The 12,148-nt window shown below is 40.7% G+C and overlaps 1 protein-coding gene across 1 annotated transcript in view; it reads left to right on the forward strand.

The window, feature by feature from the left end:
• LOC122738987 (corepressor interacting with RBPJ 1-like) overlaps positions 1-12,148 on the forward strand; it is a 65,062-nt gene that overhangs the window by 37,901 nt on the left and 15,013 nt on the right. Inside the window, exon 2 of the mRNA XM_043980856.1 lies at positions 8,145-8,631. Within this exon, the coding sequence (XP_043836791.1) occupies positions 8,145-8,631 (487 nt within the window). The remainder of the gene's footprint in view (positions 1-8,144; positions 8,632-12,148) is intronic.

A 12,148-nucleotide genomic window follows, 5' to 3' on the forward strand; every position in this document is an offset into this window, starting at 1 on the left:
TCCAATAATATTGTCTGAGTGGGGCTTCCTCCCTAAGTACCTTGCCTTGGTTCCATCTCCGGTATAGCAGGTTCTTCCTTGAGTGGGTTTTCTCTCCTGGACCACACCATAGGTGCCTCCCTACTCCAGATCTATTCCAGGTGCAATAATTATTTTGGGGGTCATGACAAAACTAAGTAGAGGAACCTTACACATCCTTAGCTACAATGTACTTTAGTTTCACTGATCTATTGATTAATTCACTAGGCATATATTAATCATCTGTGATGTGCCAAGCACTATACTAGGTAATGTATACATGGTAAACTATAAAGTGCTATATAGTTGAGTACTTATTATTACAAGGGGAATCAAAGAAGAAGTTACAATTCTTGTCCCTGAGGAATTTATAATTTAGTTGCAGAAAAAAGATATACAATTGCACAATAAGTACACAGCAAAAGAAAATGCATGAGAAAGTAGGCCAAATTGTATACTGAGTATCAAGAAACTGAAAGGCCAATGGGGTGATCAAGGCTGGTTTGCCAGCAGTCATTAAAAGAAATTTTCTTGAAGGTAATCTCTAAGCTAGATCTTAAAGTAACTGAGTGATTTAGATTGTCAGGGAGAAGGCAGAATGAACATATCTGGAAGGTGAACATTCTGACATAGAAATAGGGAAGGGGTAAAAAATGTTGGGATATGTTAAAGAGCAATGATGGTGAAGAAAAATTAGAGATGAAGTTGGATAAATGGGAGGGAGTGTCCAGATGACCAATGATCTTACATGAATACCAGACTGAGAACTTTAGGTTTAATTTGATAGGAGATATGGAACTACCATAAATTCCTAATCAGAAGAGTGGCATAAGATCAAAGGATCCTAAAGTTTAGATCTAAAAGGGACTTTATCATACATATGGTGTTTTTACCTGGCAGCTACATACTAGATTAGACTGAATCAGAGAGAGATAAGAGTGGGGGTGGGAGTAAGGGCAGATTATGAAAATCAGTTAGGAAGCTTTGTTAATAAAGCAGATGCAAAGTAATTAAGGTGGTAGCAGACATAAACTTCAAATACAAGTAATATTGTGCAGAAAGAAACAGCAGTCCTCTCTGACTGATTGCTCTATGTAGGAAAATAGTTTCTAATACAGTATAGCAATTCTAGCTAGAAAATGAGCAGAGCAGGGGTTTTATATAAGTTCCCATGCATTGAAAAGGTAAGAAAAGACCACATTGTAAATTTGGCTCCTAGACTTCAGGAGAGCAGAGTTCTTCTATGAGGCTGATGGCTGCCTGTTGATATCCATCATGCCCTAATTCCACGTACCTGAATAGAGTTATGATGCAATATGCAACAGGTCCTAATCACACACCACATCTTGCAGATATAGTACAGAATATAATTTTCATTTCTCTGAGAGAGACATAGCTATCTCTCCTTCAGGCTCAAAGAAGCTGACTCTGTCTACATCTAAGACCTGATGACAGTTTAAATATCTCCAATTACCAGGTTTCATTAGCTAAGAAGGACAGATTAAGCAACAGAAGCCCCAACAACCTTAGTTGTACTAACACTGTTTTTCAGAACCAATGGATGTCTTGCCAAAACAAAGAATATCAGGATGAGATACTATGAATATCAGTTTCTTTTTCTCTGGTTGTGGGGAGGATAATTTAAGTCCTTATAAATTGCTTTAAAAATGAAAATGTTGAAAATTATTGCTGTCTAAGATAAGTAAAAAAATAAAATATCACCTTAGGTTATTCGAATAGAAATGGTATAAACCAAGCCTCTATTTTCAGGCTGTCTGAGAAAGTCCATATTTTTATAGAACAAAAAACCAACAACTATAATCTCCTTTCTCCACCAAAATTAAAAAGCAGTTCATTTAAAATACATTCATACTAGACTATTAGGGAAGCTAATTGTGCTGTTCTTTGACTAGGAAATAAAACTAGAAAAGTATTGTTATTGGATATTATTATTTATTGGTAATCAAGAAAACAATCAATCACATACTTACAGAGATGGTACCACTACAAAATTAGCAAACAAGTATTTTATGGTTTTCAACAGTAGCAAGAAAATAGAAGCCCATGAAATTAGATTTATGTAATCATATAGTTCAATAAGTTTACTCTTAGAAATTATCTAAAAAAGATGAAGACAACTATGCTTTAGAAATCTTACTATATATACTTTTTCAGTAGATTTGCACAGGGACATTTTTTTCATTCTCTTTTCAGATGTTCTGTGATGAGAAAGGAAGGAAGGGGGCATGAAACAAAGCAGGAAAAAAGAAAGGAAGAAAGAAAGGAAGGAAGAGAAAGAAAGAAGCAAAAAAAGAGGGAGGGAGAAGGAAACAAGAAAGAAAGAAAAGTATTAATTGATAATTGTTCTGGAGCCTCACTATAATGTCACTTAAATGTAGAGAAGATTTTTACTTCATTGTGGCTCTCAAATGATTTTTTTCTTTGTTGGATCATTGGAACCTTATCAGAAAAAGGTTGTTGATACTATCTATTATACCATATATTAGAATTAAGTGAGTTTTCTTTGGAACCCAAAGGAATTATTATTAAATGTATCAGAAGAACCTCCTTATAATACAGCACTGAAGCTTTGCGGATAAAAAAAAGGCTCTTCAGCTAATGAGAGGAGAAATTTTATAAGAATTTAAGAAAATAGGTAAAAGATTAGGAAAACCTTATAATTAGACTCATCTGATAACCCAAGGCCCCTTGAGAGTAGGAATTTTGTGTCTTACATATTTTTATATCCTAGTACCCTTTTATCCCACTCAGGGATTTGCATACATTGGTTGCTCAATAAATATTTGAAGAAGGATGAAGATAGGCAGGCAGGAAGGAATGAAAGCAAGAAGAATGAGAGTTGGTTTTTGTACAGAACTGAGATATTCACTTAGTGTTGTTTCCACAATGACCTAGGAGTGCCACATAGAGAGTAATTTTCAGGTTCTGCCCAACGAAATTTATTGTGCTTATCTTTATGTGAGGCCCAGCCCAGGGGAGCTATAGTCACCCTATGCTTGAATGATTCATAAACAAAATGCTCTTCAATTTAAAAGGATTTTTAAGTAGGATAGCCCCAGTATGCCAAATGGGAAGTTCAACAATCAACCATGCTCCCTCACAAAATAGGCCAGATAGATTCCTGTGATGCTGTGATTCAAGGCACAATTTTAGGATCTACATATCATTGCAATGTGGTAGAGTAGAAAGAACTGTGGATTTGGAGTAAGAGGACCTAGTTTCAAATCCTGATTCTGCCACTGTTTCTGTTGTCTTTGAGAAAGTTTCTTAACCTCTCTAGGTCTTAGTTTCCTCTTTTGTAAAATGAGGGGTTGGAATAGATGACTTCTAAGACCATTTCTAGTTTCAAATCTATGAACTTATGCATTGTGCTGACTCTTTCACCAACACTTTTTAAAAAAGTATATAAATTCCACAAGATGCCAGACAAATCAATGCTTGATTCTCATCCCACCTAGTCCATTGGTGGCTGAAAAACTTGGTGTTGCAACACTCAACCTAGTGTCTAAAGAAACTGTTCTATTATTAAGGAATACAGTAGTTGCAGAATGGCATTTGAAAATCTGCCCATGCAAATTGGCTTGCACACTTATTACACCAGATACATTTCCAGACAGTTTTGGATTTTCAGGAAACATTCAAAGAAGCCTAGCTCCTAATTTCAGTTTCATTGACCATACCTGAGTGGTCAAACAATATCTCTGAACTCTTTTTCCAGAGTGTTTAATAGAGTAGGTTATGTGTACTGTTCTACTTCATAAACTAAACAATCTTAGATATGAAGTTATAGTAAATAGGTGGGTATGACAAAGAAAACGTTATTTTGGAGGTTTTAAGGGTGTCAAAGGGTATCTAACTTGTGTGAACTTGTATTCAGGTACCTCCTCTCCCAAAGCTCATATGTCAGTATTTATTTAATCAGAAGATCATTCTAGGCCAAGAAGTACTCTGTGTTTAGCTAGCTGCAAAGTTATCCTTGAGAGGGAATGCTAGGCATGTCCTTGTAGCTATTCACCTAAGGTGAATGCTTAATGGGTATTAATAGTCTAACATGGAAGGATACCTCAGTAGTTTCTTAGGCAAGAATTACCTGGTGATTGCTTGAAAGATATGTCTCTGAGGTGGTCTAGTTAGAAGTAGATGAGTTAAACGTTTTGATCTTGTGACCTGGTTTGTATCAAGAAAACAACAATGTGGTTAGTTCAAGACACTGGAAACAAATTATAATCATCTGAATTGGCTTAATCAAGGTTGGCAAGGTTATTTGGGGATTTTTCATTTTGCTAATCCATTTTAACTGTGTAGACAATAGGACTTTGTACAGTAACCCCTCTTCTCCTCCCCCTTCTCTCCAACAGCACATAGATCAACCAGTGCTTTAGAAGTACTTAGACTCTGCAAGTGACTCATCCAAAAACTATGGCTTAATGGAGAAAAAGACTTTATAAATGGGTCTCCTAAAAATCCAAGGATTATACATGAAGCAGAAAATTCTAATGTACATAACCAATTCGACATCATCAATGTGATGGGCAGGGTAAAAAAGCTTATAGCTAAAGAGAGATTGCAACCTTGGAACTGAGTTGTAATGTCTAGTTGATCACACATAATGAAATAAGACAAAGGTCATTTCAGACAAAAGTTCTGAGTATCTAGGGAAGTTAGAGCTCTTAAAGGAACTGAGATCTAACCCTCTCATTTTACAGATAAGGAAAGTGAGGTCCATAGGGTTTAAAAGACTTATCCAAGCTCACACAGCTAGTGAGTGGCAGAATTGGAAATAAACCAAGGTTTTCTGATTTTCAGTACAATCCTCTAGTGCTTATGCATTTGAATAAAGGTTTCCATTATCTTTACATAAGAAGGAAACATGTACAGTTTATACTCTTGTATGTGCATAGTAATCTAGGTACATAGAAATAATAGGATTTTAAAGCTAAAAATGCTACTAACTCCATGAAGTTCAGTGAATAGTGTGTGACAACACAACGGTTGTAATAATATAATCAAAGTACTGTGGGATGATGGGAAGTAGTAGTCTGGGCATGAATGGAGCAGACCCCAATTATATGACAGAGAAGGGCATTTAAAATTGATTTACCACATTGTCAAGCTATATTTACTCTTTTTTTTAGGACAGTGTTTATGGAAAGAGGAGGTGATTCTGGGGTAGTAAAAAATAGTAGAATATTGTTTTAAAAGTCTATCACAATCTGATAGCTTCCAGTGAAACTCTTCTACTTACAAAGATGTTTTAGATCAGAATAGTTCATTCATATTATTAAAAAAGTGAACTCAAAGCCCATGATGTTTGAGAAGCATTCCATTTAAAATTCAACTTCATGTCACAAGTAACTTGAATTCTGTATTCCTTGTTCCACCATTAAGACTGTATATGTCTACTAGTACATATATTTAATTGTATATAATGTTATCCATATGTCCATCTCCTTTATTTAGCCTTAAGGATTCTTAATGGCAAAGCCTGTGTCTCATTTTTACATTTTTTCTGTATTTCGAACCTCATAGTCTCTATTATTGGCCCACCAGCATGGCTAATTCAATTGAAAATCTCAAGACTTCCCCTTACCCCATGTACCTCTTGGTCTTCTTTTTGGGATTTCATCTATTTATTAACTTAAGATCCACAGAAATCTCACACTAAAGCCTCATTGTGGCATGGAGGTGACACTGGGCTTTCTAAAGACTATGCTGGTAGTGCAAATGATTTCTACCTCTGCTAGAAGAACTTCAAATACAGCCAGTGACATACTGTGCTTGTCAAGGGAAGACCAGGCTAATTCAGGGAGGACACCAGGTAATGAATTCTTCTGTCCCAGCAACTTGGTGAAGACTGATGTGATCCATATAGGTTTGGGAAGTCATGATATCAAGGAAAATTATGGATCCTTAAAATACTAAAGTATTAATTCAAATACTGACTACATAACATTATACTGGTGACTGTGAAAACTCAGTGTTTGCCTGTGAAGAACATATAAGCACATACATCATTACACAGGTCTAAATATGTTACTAAAAATATCTACTCTTGACTCTTAAGGTTCATCAGTAAATTATATCTCTAACTTTTTTTTCCCCTAACACAAAGATTAAATAGTCTCATTCTGGGCTCTTAATCCTCTAAAAATAAATGGAAACATCATTCAAGTAAACCAAAAACAAACAAACCCTATTTGGCTTCAGAAACAGAAGCAATTTATGACCATTTCAGCCTCAAAAAATATTGTTATGTCGGGGCGGCTAGGAGGCACAGTGGATAAAGCACCGGCCCTGGATTCAGGAGGACCTGAGTTCAAATCCGGCTTCAGACACTTGACACTTACTAGCTGTGTGACTCTGGGCAAGTCACTTAACCCCAATTGCCTCACCAAAAACAAAAAAACAAAAAAATATTGTTATGTCCCTGAAGGCAGATAACAGAGCATTAGATTAAGAACAAAAATAAAAATGTAGTGGTACAATATACTCATTTGAAGATAGATTATTAAAGGAGCCATTTGTAACAGTTATTTTCACAATGTATATCCAGTTTGAAAACCAACAATTTGTATATCTTCCCAGAATCTCAATAGGAAGGTACAAAGACCTTCAAAGACGAATGAGGGTTGAAGGGAAAAGAACCCTATAAACCTTGTTGTTTCCCTACATAGTATGTAATTTCTTTGAAATCAGGGACTTTAAAATTTTTGGTCTTTGTTTTTTGTCTGTAGGCCCTACTACCTAGCAGGATTTTAATGAATGCTTGTTGATTGTGATAGATTACAAGAAGGATAAATTTGCTTCTTTGCCCCCCTGGATTTAGTTTTGCCCATCGGGCCAAACAGAACAATTCTAATCTTTCTTCTGTTAGATTACTCTTTCAAATACTTGAAGATTGCAATAAAATTGCACCCCAGTCTTTTTTTTCTCCTCCAGGGTTGAGGGATTGGGACTGAATTTGTGATTTAATTGGTATAGAGAATTTTGGGATTAGGAAATTCCCCCAAACTGATCACAGGCCTCTTTGCTGTATGTATAGTTTTAGAGAGTTGACTTGTTTAGGGTCACAGCAAGTATTTGTTAAAGGAGGTACTTTAAACCCAGAGAGAGAGAGAGAGAGAGAGAGAGAGAGAGAGAGAGAGAGAGAGAGAGAGAGAGAGAGAGCGCAAGCGAGAGCTTAATGTGTTCATTCATTCAATAAACATTTAATGCCCGATATGCACAAGAAAGCCATGTGCTATATGATGTCAGGTGTGCCTTAAATTAACATACAAAAGGCATGTAGTTCTTGGCATGTAATGTCAGTTTTCACGGACGTCCCACAAAAAGCCAGATGACAGAATTGCAATGCTTCGGATGAGATGATTGTGTGGCAGCTCTTGCTAACATGTAAGCCTTGATCATACTTGTAAAAAGTCACTGGAGATGGGGAAAGAGGAAGTCTTACAAATAGTTTTTTTAAGTGAAAAGGAAAAACTCTTGCAAGTTTAGCTTCCAGATTAAAGGATTCCAGAGAAGAGCGAGCATCCAACTCTCTTTGCCCCCTTAAAAATAAACCCTAGGGCCCTGCCTCGAAGTAGCTGAAGATGGTGGAACCATGGGGGGTGGGGAGAGGGGGGCGGAGAGAGGGAATCCCATTTGGGTGTGGTTTCCCTTCAGTTTTATACAGTCACAGTTTTGGGTGTTTGTTTGTAAGGTGAGCCGGAGTGGGGAGGGATTATTGAGCGAAGTGAACAAAAGCTAATATAGAGACGGCGAAGGGGCAGGGGCTTGGGTTCCTCCTTGGGAGGACTGGGGAGTGGGAGAGGAGGGTCTAGGAATGGCCCCCGAAACAAAGCCCCTCCGCTTCGGAAGAATGCATCTGCAGTGCGTGGGGAGGGAGTCCCAGGGTGGGGTGATGGGCGGATGCTTCTGACAGGCCCTGGGTGGGGGAGGGGGGGACGGAAGCACTCGTTTCTGCTTTGATGAGGGACGGTTGGTCCGAAGCGGGAGGGCTCTGTTGTCTACGTGAATCTGTGTGAGGAGCAACGGTCACCGAGGCAGCAGAGACACTAACCGCCACCTGTAGTGACCCGAAGCTCGGGCTGCTCAGACTGAGCCAGGGATTTCCGCGCTTGCGCACTCTCTTCTCCCCCTCCCCCCCTCCCGCGCGCTCTTCAGTTCCCTCCTCTCGGGGCCGCGCCTTCCTCTCCAGGGCCACCGCCGCCGCCGCAGTGTGTGGTATTTAGCGGGAACGCGCGGCAGACTCGAGCACGAGCGAAGCGGCGGCGGCTGAGGCAGCAGAGGGAGCCGCGACGGCGGCGGCGGTTGCAGGGCGCGTTCTCGAGAGGCAGCGGCAGCGGCAGCAGCAGCAGCAACAGCAGCAGCAGCAGCAGCAGCAGCAGCAGCAGCAGCAGCAGCAGCAGCAGCGTGTCTCGTCGGGCGGCGCCGCGGCCTCTGTGTGAGGGGGAGGCGGAGGTGGCGGCGGCGGTGGCGGGGGCTGGAGGTAGCGGCGGTGAGGTGGAGGAGGAGGAGGAAGAAGAAACGGAGAAAGCCGCGCGTTTGAGACGGAGCGAGAAACGGGGCCCCGGTCGCGCTCTCCGCCCACCGGTAAGTGCGGCCCAGCCTGAGGGAGGAGCCGGGGCAGGAGGGGGGGGGGTGATCGGTGGGGGGGGAGGTGGCGCCGCGCGGGGCCCGAAGTCCGGCTAATGGCGGCCGCCGGCTCCTCGGAGGAGAAGCAGCCGCCTCGCCGCGAAGTGGGGGAGGAAGGAAGGGAGGGAGCGCAGGCCCTGCCCGGCGCCACGCAGCCGCCCCCGCGGGTAGCTCGCGGCCCCTGGCCGCCTTTGTCTCCGGCCTCGGAAGGGGAGCGAACCTGGGCCTCGCGGCTCGGTCGAGGCCGGCCCCGCCCCGCCCCCGGGGTCGGGTTTCCCCTGCCGCCGGGGGCCTTTTCCTTGGCGCCTGGGACCCCAACGGGCCAGGGGTGGGAGATGGGGAGGGGGCCTGGCCCTTAGAGCCCTGGCGGCCCCGAGCGAAGGGGGGCAGAGAAAGGCTTTCCGTCAGCCCGGGCGCCCGGGGAGGCGGGCCTCGGCGGAGGGGGAGGTGCCGGCCGGCCTCTGCTCGACTCCCTCGTGTGGGGCTTTGTTGTGATGGGGCCGGTGTTTGCGGCCAACATGGCGGAGGTCAGCTGAGTCTTGTACCGTGAGCCACCGAGCCGTCCCTTCCCTCCCCCCACCTGGCACCCTCCGACACCCCCCGTCACCTCCCTCTTTCTGGGGTTGTGGTCGTCATCTTCCTCCCTTCCAGACGTCCTAAACATCCGTCTCTGTAATGTGGGGCGTTAGTTCCTTTTCTCACTCAAGCCTGAGGCTTGTATTGTGCAGTGCAGAGAATGCAATTTCCTCTTTATTTCAGTAAAGAACCTATGAATGAATGGGTTGCTGAACGAGAAAGATTTAGCATTTTAGTTTAAAGTCCAAGATAACCCTGTTCCCTAATCTCTCGGCTGGAAGTTTGGGAGAGTTGGCGGGAGGCATATTTATTCTATTTATTCAGGGCCATAATCCGAATGTCCTAATCAATTGTTCGCATGTGCTTCTTTAGGGTCACCTGGATATTTTAGTTGTCCTCTCCCTCACCCCCGTGACATAATGGACAGATATTTAGCATAGATTAGACTTATTTTAAGAATAATTTTGTGTTTTGAAAGTTGAATTGCCTCTGATTTATGAAGTCCGGCACATTCTGTATTAATGAACAAGGATTGTATCTTATTTCTTAGTTGAACAAACTTTCCTTTGATGAGCAACTGCAAGTTGCTCACTCGTAAGTGCATAGGGTAGAATCGGTAAACCAACATTTTAAAATATTTCATTGGGTAACCTCTTATGGAAGTGAGTTACCTTGGTTGGAGAAGCTTGGACACTGTTTTTGTGTGTGTGAATACTTGACAATTTATTATATTGTGATTTTAAAATTATTTTAGTGGACTCGTGCAGTTAAATATTGTAGGTATTGAATATTGAAAGTCTAGTTGCCTGAAGTTAAGGATCACTTCACCTTGCAACTTTTGGCCCAACAATAAGCAAAGTAGGGCAAAGTAGTGAAATGTCCTGTAGTGTTTACTTGCTTTTTAAAGAAGGCACAGCATACCATATTGGGTTTTTTTTTTTTCAGAATACCATATTGTATAGTATTGTGACAGTGTGGTAGCCTTATTTTTGCAATAAAGGAACAATCTAGGTTTAAGTTGTAGTAAAAGGATTTTGGTTAAATGTTAGAAAAAATTGTGATCCTGGGAGTTCCAGGATGGAAATATTCATTACTAAAGCTTGCTGTGGAATTTCATTTTCTGGGAATTTGAAAAATGGAGTAGACTTTCATACTGAATTATGCAGAACAGGTGTTTGGCAAAGGAAGGATGGATTACATTGGAAAAGGGGTCTTTTCTAGGTGTATGATGGGTGAATTTGCTTTCAATAATTCATTCAACAAACACTTTAAAGAACCTACTGTGTGCCGATCATTAGAAAAATACAAAGTTTAGATAAAGTGCCTTTTCTTTTGTAGCTGATAGCCTGAAGAATGATATAATCACAGCTATAATAGCTACTATTTATATAGTGCTTTACGGTTTGCAAAGTGCTGTACAAATAGCTCATTTTATCCTCACAACCCTGGGAGGTAGATGCTATTATGTAATATAATATCATGTATTACAGTTAAGTGCAAGTGCAATATGAAAACAACACTAGTTTAAAGAACATGATGAAGTTGATATGTATTGGATTTTTTATTTATATATATATATGTGTGTATATGTGCACATATTTATGTATATGTAATCTTTTGGTTTGGATCTGCAGTTTTATCTGTAGTTTTTAACAGTTCAAGTTTACAGCTGTTCTGCAATTTATAGTTTTAGAGAGTTGCCTATGGATTTGAGAAGTTAAGTAAATTGTCTGGATTCACATAGCCAGTGTGCCAGAGGATGAACCTTAACTCAGGTGGTCCTGGTTCCAAGCGCAAGCTTAGATTCTATTCCCTGTCATCCTTCCCACCTTTTACAGAAAACCTTTCCCTGGCCTCTTCAATTGTAGTGCTCCCCTTCCCCCCCACCTCCATTGTGATTATTTAACCTTTAGCTTTTTTATAGCTTGATCGTACATAGTTGTTTGCATGTTGTCTCTCCCCTTGAGACTGCCTTTTACCTTTCTTTGCTTCCCTAGCCCTTAGCATGGTGTCTAGCACATAATAGGTACTTAATAAATGTTTATTGATTGATATTGGAATAATAGTTATTCCCCAAAAGAAGGAACCAGACATTTATTTTTAAGTGCCTTTTATGTGCCAGGAGCTGTGCTAAGAACTGGACACATATTTCATTTGAACCTCACAACAACTCTATGGGGTAAGTACTATTATTATTCTCATTTTGCAGTTGAGGAAACTGAGGCAGACGGGTAAATCAGATTAAGACTTGCCAGGTTTACACAACAAGTGAGTCTCAATCTGATTTGAACTCTGGTCTTCTGGACTCTGTTTACTGGGCCATCCAGCTGCCAATGTAATAAAGTGATATGTTGGTAGAAAAACCAACTATTTCATTTTATTTTTGTCTATTCATTAGATCACCTTCCAGAAGCATTGATAAATCTAGTGCAAAAGCAATACTTTTTAATAAATAAATGTAAGCAAGTTCTCAGATTAGGAGCTGCCCCATTGATCAATAGCAGTATTGATTATATATTAAGAATAGGATTAGAGAATCTGAGAGTTGGAAATGTGAGATTTAAAATTGGATATTAGATCATAAATCTCCCCTACTTAACTTTTCCCTTAATTTATCTCCCAGACTAGTAAATGGAAGAAGCTTCTGGTTTTCTAGATAGAGCCTTTATTGTATATAAGGTGTTGTTGATTAGAAGGATAGGAAAATAGAAATACAGTACAAATCGTCTTAAATCTAGGCTTAGTCTATATTCCTTATAAAAACTCACCAAACCAAAAAGGCCACCTTTGGAGTGAGGGAGACCGTCTGTGCCGCGCCGCCAGGAGTCCCGCCAAGCAGGCAAAAAAGGCCTACTCTCGTTCTCTCCACCCCGAAAGTCAAAAAACCCGGCAGGCAGTT

The sequence above is a fragment of the Dromiciops gliroides genome, chromosome 2 (genome assembly GCF_019393635.1).
Source record: "Dromiciops gliroides isolate mDroGli1 chromosome 2, mDroGli1.pri, whole genome shotgun sequence".
NCBI classification, from domain to species: domain Eukaryota; kingdom Metazoa; phylum Chordata; class Mammalia; order Microbiotheria; family Microbiotheriidae; genus Dromiciops; species Dromiciops gliroides.